Source organism: Coturnix japonica, chromosome 5, assembly GCF_054131305.1.
Source record: "Coturnix japonica strain WE chromosome 5, WE-NBRP24, whole genome shotgun sequence".
Lineage (NCBI taxonomy): Eukaryota > Metazoa > Chordata > Aves > Galliformes > Phasianidae > Coturnix > Coturnix japonica.
In genome coordinates, this window is record NC_140667.1 from 55,609,364 (window position 1) to 55,624,472 (window position 15,109).

The 15,109-nt window shown below is 52.8% G+C and overlaps 1 protein-coding gene across 1 annotated transcript; it reads right to left on the bottom strand.

Moving 5' to 3' along the window:
• Positions 1–3,826: 3,826 nt before the first annotated feature.
• On the bottom strand, positions 3,827–6,675 carry BMP4 (bone morphogenetic protein 4). Its single transcript, XM_015865981.3, has 3 exons — positions 6,551–6,675; positions 5,747–6,123; positions 3,827–4,887 (listed from the first exon to the last, which is right to left on the bottom strand). The coding sequence occupies exons 2-3, from the start codon at positions 6,114–6,116 to the stop codon at positions 4,043–4,045; spliced, it is 1,215 nt and encodes a 404-aa protein (XP_015721467.1). The 5' UTR covers positions 6,117–6,123; positions 6,551–6,675; the 3' UTR covers positions 3,827–4,042.
• Between the last annotated feature and the right edge of the window lie 8,434 nt (positions 6,676–15,109).

The window sequence follows — 15,109 nt, forward strand, 5'->3', positions numbered from 1 at the left end:
AAAAAGAGTGGAAAGGAAGATCTGCATTTATTAACACGTGCCAGCATCAGGCAGCTGCTGGCTCTCTGTGTGTGACTCGGCCCAGATGCACACATCTCGTTGGGCCAAAGATCCTCACCTGCAGAAGGGCAGAAGGATTTCCTCACACCTGCTTGGTGCCGTGATTCCACATAGGGACCATGTCTCGTCACATGCTCAGCACAGAGGAGCCTTTGGGCTGCTACCACGTGATGAAGCTCGAAAATAAAGAGAACAGATCATCTCTCAGTGCCAAGGTTCAAGAGTTTTTCAGGCCATCAGAGCTCAGCTATTATTGTAATAGGTGAGGAGCTTGCCAGGGGTGCCCAAGCATGAAAGCCAAAAGGAGAATGGCCTCCATCTTCCTTTGCTGGCTCCTTAGCAAAGCCTTTAGGCTTATCCCAGAATAGCAATGTACAAACCTTGGTGCTTCTCTTCCAAACCAATTGGCATTTTTAGAAACTAATTTGCAAAGCCTCAGGCCCTGTGGCCACAAGCAAATCCTGGCTGTCCGAGCAGCACTCCTCACTGATGGCATCTCCAAGACAGCAGCTTTTCTCAGATTGGCACCGTAAGATCTGCATTCAGAGGGCAAATTTTCATCTAGAAGAAGAAAGTTCTGCCAGAATCAAGAATTTGTTGGATCTCAGATGGATCCACGATGGGTTACAGCACCTTGCTGAGGTGTTCTCCTCCTTTCCTATATCCATAAGCCTTGTGGAGTCGTACAGGTATAGATTTGTAATGTCATCAGCTTGGTTGGAAGGGACCTTGCAGCCCACCCAGCCCCAACCCCTGCCTTGGGCTGGTTGCCCCCCACCAGGTCAGGCTGCCCAGCCACTTCAGTAAACCATCAGTTTTTGGTGCTCAGAGTCACAGCCTTCCTAAGGTGGGCCCTAAGATGAAGATGCACTGTAATGAGATGTAATGCTCATCTATCTGGGGTGCAAGATTTTGGGTCACAGCTGCCTGGGGCTGGTAGAAAAGCTGCAAACCCACCTTCAAGTCATTCTGCTTTCACCCACAGCTTGAGCTGAGTAAGAGGATGGATTAAATTGATACACCTTATCTCAAGGCTTCATGCATTGAAGGGCCAGGGATTTCTGTGCCACAGACAACAAAGCACTCTAAAATAAGTCACATTTGCAAATGCCACATTCCATGGACTAAAGGGGTTATTGCACTTTTCAAGCAGGTATGTTTGTCACACTTTTCAACAAAGTTAAACAGAGGCTCTGCAACACTCCAGCTCTTCTCTGCTGTGCGATCAAGGTAATTTCTGAGCCAGATAAGCCAGCAAGAAGCCAAATGGGCTGTAGATGCCTCTGATCATTGTAAGGGAGTTGGACTTGATGGCCTTTAAAGGTCCCTTCCAACACAAATGATTCTAGGGTTGTATGAAGTGGGCACATCCACAGCATAAAGCTGGCTGACAGCATTGCCACTGTGCAGACCCCAGAGCTGGGCATCAAACCCCAAAGCACAACACAATGGCCAGAGGCACTCCGTGCAATTCCTGGCTCTCCCCCACACCAGCACTCAATTCACTGCTTCCCAAAGCAGCTCCTCTGCCCTCTCCCCTTCCCGAGGTGGTGAGAAGAGATCTGATCAGCAGCAGCAAAAAAACACCCCTGGTTATCAGCTGGAAACTGGAAGGGGGCCTGCAGCTGTTTTTCCTGGCCATTTTGCTGTGTTTTCCTGGGGGACAGAGGGATGCAGGCACACGGCAAGGGGAATCCTCAGCCCCCGCGCACACTTTGTGTTGCATGCAGGACCTCAAACGTGCTTCACTGAGTCAGCTGCTCAACGCATCCCCGAGTATTTTGTTACTGACAAACGGTCCATACCAATGGGTCAGGTTCTTTAAAGGTTACTGAATTGAAATGCTGTGATTTAACATAAAAAGAGAAACAAGCAAAGAAAGAAAGATGTAAAAACCCAGCAGTTTCCTACAGTCTGGGGGCAGGACAGACCGTGTAGGATCAAAGCAAACAAAAAGCTCTCCAAGGCTGCACAGCTCCGGGACAGTGTCTCCCCTCACAGCACCTACAGGACATGCAGGTGCCTCTGCAGGGCTGAGGCTCTGCTTGCATCATCAAAACGCAGTGCAAAAACCAACACCAAAGCAAACAGACCCATAACACAGCAGGAATGCAGCAAAGCAGTTGGACACTTCTGCTTCTCGAGCGGCCACAACGGGAACGACCTCAATCCCAGAGTCACTCGTGCTGCACGGCTCCATCCCACTGCCAGGGCTGGGATAACCCAGGATGGATGAGAGCAGGGAGACAAACCTGGGAGAAGCCTCGGGATCCCTTGTGGTTTTTTTTTTACTCTTTGAGGAAAAGCAGAGGGATTTTCTCCAGCCGCGGTGCTGCGGGGCGATGGGGCTGAGCCCCTTCCCCTGTCCTGCAGTGGGGTTATCACGGGAGGTGGGGAGCTGTGTAATTGCCCTGTCAGGCAGCTGAAAGGCGCTCGCCTTTAGCTGATGCCACTTCAAAATGAAATTCCTTCTTTGGCACAGCTATGTCTGATATGCAGGCATCAAAGGGGAGGCAGCAGGTCGCCGGTGCCCCGGGCCACGCATTTCCCTTCTTAAAGGCAGGAATGAGAGTGTCAGCTCCAGGCCGAGGGGAGCCCAGCAGCGATCACGGCGGCCCCACACACCCTACACAGCCCACGAAGCCCCATGCAGAACCACACGGGGACCCCGCAGTGTGGGCAGGCACGAAACACCCACAGCCCCTCCACCAGCAGTGCAGTGGGGGGGGACTGGGGGGAGCACAGGGGGGTTGGAAGGGCGGTCGTTGGGGTGTTTTTGTTGTTGCCTCCCCCGTGCTGCCTCCCCCCTGGCTGCCATCTCCTCTCTCCACCTGCACTCCTCAGGGAGCCAAGGCTTTTGGCAAGCATTCCTGGCTGCTTTTTTATTGGTTTCGGCTAAGCCGCCCCTTTGGAGGGTTGGAGGGCTTCAATCAGTGAAAGAAAGAAAACAAATTAAAAGAAAAAACAACCAAACAACTGCATCATGACCCCAATTCCCCCCCCCTTCACCCCCCCCAACACACACACACCTCTGCTGCTGCCCTCCCTTCCATTCCCCCAATGGCTGCGGGGGTCCGACTCCCCCCCCATACCACCGCTCCCCCCAATACAGGCTCTGACCACAGCATCCGAGCCCCCGCTGTACCTGTTTGGCTCCGATCCCCTTCCTGCTCGGAAGCAATTTGGAGAGGATGCAGCACAGGTAGCTATTAGCTAACACATATTTAACTGCTCCAGATATCTTTCTTTTTCTTTTCTTTTTGGCATTGTAATGGGACGATTTGATCTTCAAAGGCCCCGTGCAAACCTTTGAAGCTTCCCAATCTCCAGTGGGGAGGAGAAGAGAGATTGGGGAGGGAGGGGGGAGGGAACGTTAACAGTTTTAAAACCTGGGGAATCCTGAAGATGGAAGGAGGGTTTAAAACCCATCGGGTTAAGCATACAGCCCTCGGGTAAACCTTCACCTTCTTTTCAAATGCAATTTTGGTGGGTGGCTTTGCAAACACTTGGGCCAGGTGAGCAAGGTGGGCTCTATTCCCAGCAGCTGACTCTCCAACGAGGTGCTCCCCAGCACCAGGGGGGGCTCCATGGTACCTCGGTGAGAAACAGAGACACTGAGATTGGCAAAGACTATGGGGGTCAAGGGGGGGGAGGAAAGGGGAGGGAAAGAGAGAAGGGAGGAAAAGAGGGAGAGGAGGGAGGAGGAGATCCATTCCCTGCTGCGCTCCGGGCCAGCAGCACCCTGAGAGGTGAGACACAAAATGCCTTTACCTTTAAAATAATGACTCATTTTATTTTTTTCTCTTTTAATACGTAGTTATAAATATATTTTGTCAAAATATATGATCATTATTGTCAAAAAACATTTGCACATAAAGTCATAAATAAGGTCAAGGTGAACGTTTAGTTTAGAGGAAGAGTCCAGCTAGAGCAAGCAGTTCTGGGGTGGAACGGGAGGGAGAGGGGAGGGGAAGGAAGGGGGTCAGCGGCACCCGCACCCCTCCACCACCATCTCCTGGTAGTTTTTCAGCACCACCTTGTCATACTCATCCAGGTAGAGCATGGAGATGGCGCTGAGCTCCGTGGGCACGCAGCAGGCCTTGGGGATGCTGGAGTTGACGGAGTTGACCAACGTCTGCACGATGGCGTGGTTGGTGGAGTTGAGGTGGTCGGCCAGAGGGAAGGGGCAGTCCCCGTGGCAGTAAAACGCCTGGTAGCCCGGGGGAGCCACGATCCAATCGTTCCAACCCACGTCGCTGAAATCCACATAGAGAGCGTGGCGCCGGCAGTTTTTTTTGTTCTTGCGGGAACGCTGGTGCTTGGGGCTGCGTCGGGCCCTGCGGGTCAGCGCGTGGCCGCGGCCGTCATGCCCAAAAGTGACCAGGAGCGGCCTGAGCTGCGCCCAGTCCCCGCCGTGCCCCTGAGGTAAAGATCGGCTAATCCTGACGTGTTTGCCCTGATGAGTCTGTGCCTGGTGGAGGTGGGTCACCTCGATCACCAGCCCGTGGTTCGGCTGCTTGTCCTTGGTCCACCGGATCACGGCTGGGCTCACATCAAAGGTCTCCCAGCGCGTCACGTTGTGGTGCACCAACCGCGTGTCCAACAGGCGCGTAATGGCCTGCGAGCGCTCCGACAGCGGCTTCATCACTTCGTAAATGTTTATCCGGTGGAAGCCCCTCTCCCACGCCGCGCTCGGCTCCTCCACCTGCTCCCGGTACAGCCGCAGCTCCGCCGACGAGATCACTTCGTTGTCCGGCACGCTGCTGAGGTTGAAGACGAAGCGGATCCGCGGCGCTTGGCTGGGACCCGGGACGCTCTCCAGGTGCTCTGAAGGAGTGCAGGGGAGGGGGAAAACGGCACAAAAGAACCAAACGGGAGCTCGTCAGCCTCGGGGCGCACAGCCACGGCCACATCCCGGCGCCGTTCCAGCCGGCATTCACCTGCCTGGCTCAATTACCCCGTGCGTCCCAACCCGTGCCGGAGCGGTCCCGACGCCGCGCACTCCGCGCTCCGACCCCTTCCCCTCCGCCTCTCTCCCACTTTGGAAGAGGTTTTTCCCCTTCTGTTTCCCCCCCGACCCCCCTCCCCCGAGTCTCGGAAGCAGCGGGGAGCACAGAGCCGCCTTGTTACGGGGCGCAGGGGGAGAAAGCAAAGCGAATTCCAAAGCCGTAATGATGCGGCCGGATTAATAATTCAGATTTACTTTGGAAAAGAAACATCCGCTAGGAAACATTTGGATCAGATTACAAGGGCCTATTGAACAAACCTTATAAACACACAGCTGTAAGCATTAAATTCGAGGAGGGGTTGTTCGGGGGGGGGGGGGGGGGCGGAATTTTTTCTCTTTTTTTCCTTAAGAGCAGAATCGGGCAGCGACCGCTTCGGGAGTTCAAAGAAACACTGCGGGGGTGGGCGACCTCCCGCCCTCGTTCACTCCCGCATCGGACGCGTTAAATCCACGCGAGCCCCGGAGCGGCCCCGTGGCGTCAAAGCGCTCCGACACCTTGAAACGGCCGCGGGCCGCTGCTGAGCCGGCCGGCAGCACGCTGACAGCCGCGCACCGCACACGTCGGGAGCGGTTTTCCTCCCGTAGGAAGCCAAGAGGCGGCCACGACCCGCTCCGAAACGCATCGCTGAGCTCCCGAGCGCTCCCGGGGCTGCGAATTTCCCTCCTCCCATCACTGACCTTCATGGTGGAAGCTCCTCACGGTGTTGGCCCGGCTGGTCGATCGCTCGGGGTACTGCAGGCTGATCTCCTGGAGGCTCTCCTCCTCTTCTCCGGACTGGAGCCGGTAGAGATCCAGCATGTAACTGGGGATGACGGCCGATTTGCTGGGCTGGGGCCGCCTTCGCAGCCCAAACATCTGCAGCAGAGTCGTTTCGAAACCCCGCAAGAGTTCATGGCTTTGGGCAGAGCGGCGTCCGGATCCGGCTTGTCCCTGAAGCTCTGCGACTTTCTTCCTGCCGGTCTCGGGGATCAGGCTAGCATGGTTGGTACCTCCCAGCAGGACTTGGCATAGTAGGATGACCATCAGCATTCGGTTACCAGGAATCATGGTGTCTCTGGGGTGTAAAAAACGCAACAACAAACGACGAGGAAAGTCAGGATGAGAAGCGAGCCCCCCCCCCCGCCCCCCCACCCCTCCTCTCCTCCTCCTCTTCCGAAGAAAGGCGAAAAACACAGAAAAATACATGGCAAAGCGAGATGAGAAGGAGCCGGCGGGGACACGCGGGGACAGGCGGCTCCCGGGGCATCGCGGCCGCTGCGGGAAGGGGAGCGCGGCGCGACGGGGAGCGGGATGGGGGCTCGGATCCCGCTGCGGGACGCGGAGACAAAAATAAAGTTCAAAAAGAAAAAAAAGGAAAGAAAATTTAAAAAACAACAAAAAAAAAAGTAAAATAATTTAAAAATTAAAATAATAATCAAAAAGAATCGGTATAAAAAAATGAAAGGAAAAAAAAACCAAGGCTAGTATCGGGCTGTACTCACTGACAGCAGGCAGGGCATATCAGCACAGTCCATGATTCTGGAGAGCCAGCGCGGACGCAGCGCGCCTGGAGCCTCCGGGCAGCGGCTGCCGAGCGCCTCCCGCGATCGCCGCCCGGGCGCAGTGCAGCCGCCGCCGCCGCCGGCCCCGGTTTTCTCCCGGCCCCGCAGTCACGTGGAGCCGCTCGTCCCCCCCCTCCGTCCCCCCCCCGGCCCGGCTCGGCCCGGCCCGCCGCCCCCAGCCCGCCCCCGCCCGGCCCGGCCCCGCGAGGGACGGCCCGACCCGCCCCGCCGCCCGCGCCTGGTTCTCCCTCCAGGGAGGGGGGAGGCGGCGGATGGCTGCGGGCGGGCGGGGAGGGGTCCCCGGGGCTGAGCTCGGGTGGGCGGCACCGCGGTGCTCCCCCTCCTCCCCTTCCTCCCCCCGGTTTGGCCCCGCTCAGGTGCATCCCCCGGGATGCGTCCCCAAGGGGCTGCGTTCCGTTCCCACCTGCAATCGGAGTTTTCTCTCCCTTCCCTTTGGAATAAAGCTCGTTCCCTTCGGGACGGGTTCCCTGACCCCACGAGGGTGTGTGTCCATGAAATGGTACCAGCAGAGACACCCGGAGGAATCCTTCCTCTCCTGAACCTGTTGAACCTCACGGTTCAGCCCCAGCATGGCCAAAGGTTGCAATGATGGTCAGATTTGGGGCCGAGTTGAGAGCCCGGAGCTCAAAGCTGTTCCTTAGCAGGGTGTGGGGATGCAGTGGTTGGCCGCTGGCACACATCTGGGAGCAATGGGGCGGCCTGGAGGGGGCAGCTGCTGGGGTGGGAGCCCTGATGAAGAGTGATGGGGTGGCACAAGCAGACTAGGTGCAGACTGAACAATCCCACTGTAAAGAAAGAGAGCTCCTCCAGAGTGTTCAGATATCACCCCTTTGCCTGGGACGATCCATTTGGGAAGGACAAACCACCACCCATAGATAGAAAAGTTAGTGAGATTAAAGGACTGAAAGACACGGTCAGAGGGTTGGCCATGGGAACTCCTCATAGAATCACAGAATCACTCAGGTTGGAAAAGCCCTCCGAGATCCCCGAGCCCACCCATAACCCACCCTGCTGTGCCCACTGCCCACGTCCCTCAGTGTGGATACCCACGGCTCTGGAGCACCCCCAGGGATGGTGAGCCCAGCACTGCTGGGCAGCTGTGCCAACACATCACCGCTCCTCCAAAGAAGAAATGTTTCCTAATATCCAACCTGAAGCTCCCCTCGTGCAGCGTAAGGCTCAGTTCACAGATGAGCCGAGAGCAGGCTCAGAACTGTTCCCCCACAGCACCGACCTGCCATGCCCAGCACACGGGGGGACCTTCCTCGCCCTGCCCCACAGCTCACACAGGCACACACCACTTCCTTCACTATTTCACTTTTTCCAGCTCAGGCCTGACCCACGCATTACAAAAGCCTGGGGATGTCACCGAAAGGGCGCATGCAGATAAAAGGCAGTGCTGACACTGTAATACCTCTGAGTTATTCCTGTACCACTCCGAGTTTAAAAGAAACATCTGTTAGCAAGGCATTTGGGCCATGAATCCATCAGAGTCTGTGAAATATTGCTATCGCCATCTCCAATGTATTGCACTGCGTTATTCTTAACAGGGGAAAGCAGTTTTGGGGAGTAGCTGCTGTGCAACTTTTTCAAGTTAAATAACATTTGCATTGAAAATATCCCCACCTAAAAACAAGGTTTGTGCGAGGGCCTGTATATAGCACTGCTCATAAAACAGAGCTCTGGGCTGGGCAGAGAAACGCGGCCCTCTGCGTGGGAATAGGACTGAGGTGTCAGTCTCTTTCCCTGAGGATTTGGTAGGATTGGAGGTGCTGGGAATGTTCATTGATGAGGATTCAGTCCCACAGCTTCCAATAGCTTCATGATGAAGCTGAAATGTGTCCTGTGTCCAAGGAGGCTGTGGATGCCCCATCCCTGCAGGCATTCAAGGCCAGGCTGGATGTGGCTCTGGGCAGCCTGGGCTGCTGGTTGGTGACCCTGCACACAGCAGGGGGTTGGAGCTGGATGAGCACTGTGGGCCTTTGCAACCCAGGCCATGCTGTGATACTGCGATAAGAGGAATCCAAAAAGTGACTTATGTAATGCTGGTTAACCATGGCTCTGCACGAGGAGGTGGCCAGCTGGGGACAGCAAGCCCGTGGAGAGCGCTGTGGTTTAGGCTCTTGTAGGAGGCAGTGGTGTATTTGAGTAGCTTCTTGGTTACTAAGAAGTGTTAGTCATGGGGAAAGCTGTAGTATTTATTCCGTAAAATGTAAATACATAACCCAAACCACAGCGGAATAACCATGGATGGAAATAGTGTAGCATTTACTGAGGGAGCTGAAATGCGTTTCTACAGAAGCTGTATTTCCTTAGGCCCATAGAGAGTAATTCACCTTGAACGTAGCTTCTGCTCGAGCCCGTGGAGTTACACACAGGCTGAACTCGGTCCAGGCACGCTAAATAACTGAGTGTGTTATATATTCCAACCAAAAAAAGCAAATGCCAAAATGGAGCTAAAAATACAAATGTGGAAGGTTTGAAAAGCAAACACTGCTTAATTCAGTGGTAGATACAAGATTGTACGTTTTAAAGATCCAGCAGATCAAAAATAGAGAACGTTATGTCTGTGCCCTCACCCCGCAGCACATCTCATGGCGGTGGGAGCCTGGCTCAGGTTCCTCCCCGTGGTCCAATCCCAGCTGTATTGGGGCAATTCTCTGTGGGAACCTTCCAGGAGGGTCTGCACCTGAGCAGCAAGGCTGCTCATCTCCTCTGAGCTAAGAACCGCTTGTTGGGTATTTCAGGCTGGGTCTTAGGAAGCATTTCTTCCAAAAGAGCGGTGCTGCAGTGGCACAGCTGCACAGGAGTGGAGGTGTCACCATCCCTGGAGGTGCTCCAGGGCCATGGAGATGGGGCACAGAGGGACATGGGCAGTGGGCATGGCGGGGTGGGGATCTTAGAGGTCTTCTTCAACCTCTGTAATTCCTTGGGAATGTCAGCCTGCAAAGAACAGCCAGAGGAAAAAGGTGAGTTGTGCATGTACAGACCTTGATGTGACTCAGGTCGTGTTTGCTGGTGGTGAGAAGCCCAGGAGCTGGCAGGTGCTGGACCCCTGGTGCCCAGCTCTGCTTGCAGTTACTGCTCTCATTCTAACCCAGTGATCACAGAGTGGCCCAGAAGTATTCCTGATACAATCCCAGCTGCTAACATCTGCTCTGCTTCCACGTTTGGTGTGCTCAGGACTCACCATCAGGCACTGTGTGTGACGGCATCACAGAATCAATCCAGTTGGAAAAGCCCTCTGAGATCCCCAGCCCTACCCAGCCCAGCCCCCCATGCCCACGTCCCTCAGTGCCACATCCCCATGGCTCTGGAGCACCTCTGGGATGGTGAGCCCAGCAGTGCCACTGCAGCACCACTCTTGCAGAGAATAAATGTTTCCTAACATCCAGTATTCAGCACCTCTAGAAATTAGGCCAGCTCATGGCAGCACTGTGGGAGATGCCTCTGGACTTGGGCAGAGAGAGACCTCCCCAAACCAGTTCTTGTATCCTGTTGTATTCTTAGAGCGGCTGCACTTTTTGGGCTCCAGAGTTTGCAAACAACCTGCTTTGGGAAAAGAAAAAATCAAAAGCAAAACAAACCCCCTTGTCTCACCAGATCTGTGCTTGAGCAGAAACAAGCCTAAAGCCGTAAATAAGTAAATAAAGTCATATGTCAGGGAAGTTGTAATGACATGAATTACAGCAGGGGATGCTAAGATCGATTCCCTCCTACCCCTGCCTTTCAACTGCCTAAGCTGGTCCATTAAAGGAAAGGCACTGAACAAACAGCTCCAAGGGATTACATTTTCCAAAGCAGCTCCTCACTAAAGAGCCCAAGCTCAGCCGATGGAAACAAGCACAGCTGCTCCAGTGGTGAAGGGAACAGCTTTTATTGCCACACTGAGATGTCTGATATTTCTTTGAATGCTTCAGAGCTGCCCTGTCCCACCAGTGCTTTCTGCCTCTTGCAAAGAAAAAGCCAGACCTCTGCTGGAGCTCAGGCCCAGGCCCAGCTTGGAGCTCACTCCAGCTTTACTTTCCTCTGTTCTTAAGTTTTAAGGCTGATTTTTATCACTTTGCAAAACCCACAGAAAGGACGACCATCCCATGCAGGGAGAACATTCAGCTGCTCTCACTTGACTTGTTCCCCTCGTTACTTTTGAAAGATCCCAAAGACTGAGCAAACCTGGGAATTCCAGCCCCTGCTTTTTATACACACATCGTCCATCTGCTCCAGTTACATTGCAAGGCCCCTTCCGTTCAGTGCTGTCCCTTCTGAGATTCTTGGGCAGTGCATGGAAACGTGGAGACCTGGGTCCTGGGGGAGTGCTTCAGCAATACAAGTCACAAATAAAGCTAAAGCCGTCTTAATGGGATGTTATGGAAAGTCTCCTGACAGGTGCTACAAACACCTCCAGCACAGGTTGCTTGGAGAGACAGTGGGAATATCCATATTTTCATGGATGTTCCAGAAACAATCATTGCTTTTAGCATACATTTGCTTTCCATTCAATCAAAACCTCATCCTTGAGATGTGAGAGGGACCTCCAGAAGGTGAGGGATGTATTCATAGAATCATACAATCATTGGGGCTGGAATAAACCTCTAAGGGTGATCTTAGAGGTCACCAAAAATAGTCACCAAATAGGCCTACATAGTAAATGTGTGTGAGCAGAGCATAGGCTTCCCATGGACGTGTGATGAGAAAAGTCACTTCAGGAGGAAAGGCTGCTTCTCCACGGGCACCTAAATGAGGCTGCAGACTCTATTGGCTTCATCAGTTCTGTTCTACTTCTACTCAGTATCTGATGTACTTCTATAGCTCTGTATGTATATATAAACACACACGTACACACAAACACAAATCCATCACCCTTGGCTAAAGCATGCTAAGTGCAGCAAGGTCTTCAGCAGGGACCTCAGTGGCTCACTCCGCTGCAAAGCAATCCATGTTATTGCAACATGTTTGTGAGGACAATGCAGTTCGCTCCAAGTACCCTACAGGTTTAGTCCTTCTAAAACAGGTATATGGGAAGGAAAGAGCTAGAAGTACTCCCAGTGCTTCCTGACTATAGCTTTTTAGCAGGACCTACTTCACTGCGGTGCAGCAAGACTGTTTTATTATTGATGAAGGGAGTTAAGGAGAGAAGCGTCCTCTGGGTTTATTTACAAGGTAGAGGTGTTCTTACTTACTGTTACCTGCTCTGTTCTCTTCTGCTCTGAGAAAACACCTGTAAGCAGAATCAAAGCCCACTGCATTCTCTCCTAAAAATCTATTACCAAAAAGCACATGAGCAGAGCTTGTGTCAATGGCAGCAAGGCATGGTTTCGTTTTTGTCTTTTTCCTCCCTAAGCAATTACCTGTTTCCCCCTTCACTGCTTCCATCATACACAGACACTGACTCAGCAGCCTGGAGCTGGGAAGTTCAAAGGCAAGAGGTTCTGGGCCATGCCACAAGTGCTGGCGTGCCTAGAGAAAGGCTGCTCTGATGATGAAGGAGTTGATTTGGACTTCAGAAGGTCTAGGTTCAGCGCTGTGACTCTGCGACACCACAAACCTACTTTATCCAAGTGGCTAATTATATGCTTAACTGTGAAGGGTGATAAAAAAAAATGAGGAACGGAGAAGATCAGAATTAAAGGCATGTCAGAGCCTCCATCACGGAGGGACATCCTCACCACTCAGCTCATGAAGAATGACTGGGGCTGGCTCTCCTTGTGTTGCACTGGCTTGAGAAGGAGAGCAGAAGGGTAACATCGCTGGGAGATGGAAGCAAAATCTTCCCTGTAAGAAAGAAGCAAAAGTGAACATGCCCTGAAAGGAGGAATTAAACACATCGAGGTGGGTTTCCAGCATTTTCCAGAAATAGGTGTCAGGGCTTTAGCCACACGGCCCTGCACTGAAGGGAGGCCAGTTCCTTGACCTGCAGGCTTCAGTGCAAAGGCAGTCTGTGCTTTCTGATACCTTATCCAAACGATGTGGGCAAACCAGAGCCGTACGTGTGTACCGTGCATGTTTGATCCCACAGGCAAACCAGGATCCCAACTCAGGGCCATTTGCACTTGTTTTATTTTTAAAATAGCAGTGACCAAACAGCTCACAGAGCAATAAAACCGAAGGGCTGAGTCAGGAAAAGGGAGAAGAGAGACATGCAGCAGAAGAAGTAGCTAAAATTCAGATGGAAGAAGGAAGAAAAACTGCCGAGATCCCACGTTTCTGTCTTACAAATGAAGAGAGCCTGGCAGGGAGGGGCTGCTCACCCACAAGGGTTTGCAGCCAGATCCCTAAGGAGAAGCGGGAGAGAAAAGCGATATGGGAAATAAGTGAAAACCAAGAAGGCGAATTGAGGCTGGGCAGAGGGCCAGAGCAAGGCCAAGTGCAACTCTAGAAAATGGGAGCGAAGCCAGAGGCACCAAGGTGTCACAACAGGCCTGTGCAGCTCTGCAAAGATCTGCTCTGCATCCCAGCAATGCACCTGGCAGGTGCATCACCGGCCTGGAAGGATGCAGGCTTCGAGTGTGTTGAACTGAAGGCTTAAGAAGAGTTTAAAGCAGCATTTTCCATTTGTGTTGTGCCCACACTCAGTGTGACACTCGTACTTCACAGCACCAACTCCCTGTGCACACTGGTGTCACACTTTGAGCCACAGAAAGCAGAGCAATGCAGCTGCAGCCATTTCCCTGAGGATCTCTTTGGTCTCAGCCCTCATTCCTGCTCGCCCCACCCATGCTCTGCTGGCTGCTGCCTCTTCACACCCTCTGTGCACGGCCCTGAGAAGGCAGAGAGGCAAAGTGGGGCAGGGGGCTCTGCTGCATCACTTGGGACCAGGCCCATGGCAAGGACATATGGGGCAGAATGGGTTTGGGACTCGAGGGACTCCAAGGAGGCAATTAAGTGAAATAAGACACATGGTTGGAGAGTGGAGGATAACAAGAGGAAGCAAAGAGAATTTAGAGCCACTGAGTGTTGACTTGAGCCAGGGACAGTGGATCCAAATAGTGATCCAAAGCACAAAACAGCAATGATTCCTTTTTTTCAGAGGTTCCCTTGCTGGTAATCCACCAAGAACCCCAAATGGGGCAACCACAGAGGAACCATGAAACAGAAGACATGACTGCATCACCTTCATCACAGCTTCTGGTAGGGAGGCATGCTTGAAGCAGATGTCTGGAGGTATTTACAGTGCTGAGAATGGCTGCAGCCTGCAGGCAACACAGCAGTCACCAGAAAACTGGAGACCAACTGGTCTATGCTTGCAGGAGCACAGCTCTGATCCCTCAGAAGTAGCTCTCCATCCACTCAACATTCTTCATGATGCAGAGAATGTATCTCACTGAGCAGCACCCACACAGGGACATTCTGCCCTGCTGGGCAAAAACTCCTTTCTCCACAAACAGCAAAACTCCAGGTCCAGCCTGCAAACAAAGCAAAGCAAAACAAATCAAAACAAAACAACCAACCACAGGCAGCAGACGAAGCTACAAAAGCATTTTTAAACTAAAATAAATATCTAAAAGCTGAGCTCTGGGCTCAGTGCTGTTGCTGCATTCCCATAGACCTGTCTCTACTCAGCTACAGAGATCCCAGAGCACTTGGCCTGCACAGGGCGAGCAGCTCCGTGTCTCCCATGGCAGAGGGCACACATGGTGATGTGGCTCGCGTTACTGAGCAGGATCAGATGATCGGTGCAGATCCACGATGCCGAGCAGCAGGCACAGCTGGTCAGCAGCCCACAGGTCAGTCCTTTCCCTCTGTCTGAAAGTCCACCCCCACCTTTCTGCACTGAAGTAAGAAGAGGTTCTCCCCTCTCCGAAGGCTCCCGTTGCTGCCAAGTGTTGTTCATCTCTGCGTGGACATGGTTATAGCACACGGCACCAGGGCAGTACGTTTCAGCTCACATACACTTGTTGCAACCAAAACTTTTGTAAAATGGCTGTTTTGGCTGCACCATAAGAAACCAGCAGTACATCCAGTGAGAAGCCCTGCCCCGCAGCCTTGGGAAATGCGCTGCCACCCGCAGCTCCCTTTGCACACCGGGACATTTTCTCCACGTAATTTTATGCTGCTCAGACACCTGATGACCCAAGCGGTCCCGGGAAAGGGGAATTGGCTTCCTCTTTAAAAAGCCTGCTGTTTATTTGCAATTTAGCTTACCTGACTTGTTTAAAGTGTTATCAGAGTGCGCCCATCTGCTTTCTTTTATTCGTTTTCACCTGATATCCAAGGTTTGCTTGAATTGAGAATGCCTAAAGCCTCAGGCGTGTTCCTGGGTGTTCTCAAGTCTTAAATGCCACTGCTTAAAGAGTTAAAGATCTAGATGGCTGCACTAAGAGGATGATAAACTAATCACTCAGTCACTGCTGGTGAGCCTGGTGTCATTTACTGAAACAAGGAATGCATTTAAAAATGTAAAAGAAACTCCATGCGGCGCAAAAGCCAAAGATGGTTGTTAGATTGTCAAGGTTTACTTTGGAGAAAGTCCTCAGTTTA

Bases quoted from the DNA above. Each gene is read 5' to 3' on its own strand.
- BMP4 (XM_015865981.3), bottom strand. From the start codon at position 6,116: ATGATTCCTGGTAACCGAATGCTGATGGTCATCCTACTATGCCAAGTC. The intron at 4,888-5,746 runs GTCAGTGATGGG...GCACTCCTTCAG, and splicing joins GAGGAGCTTCCACCATGAAG to AGCACCTGGAGAGCGTCCCG.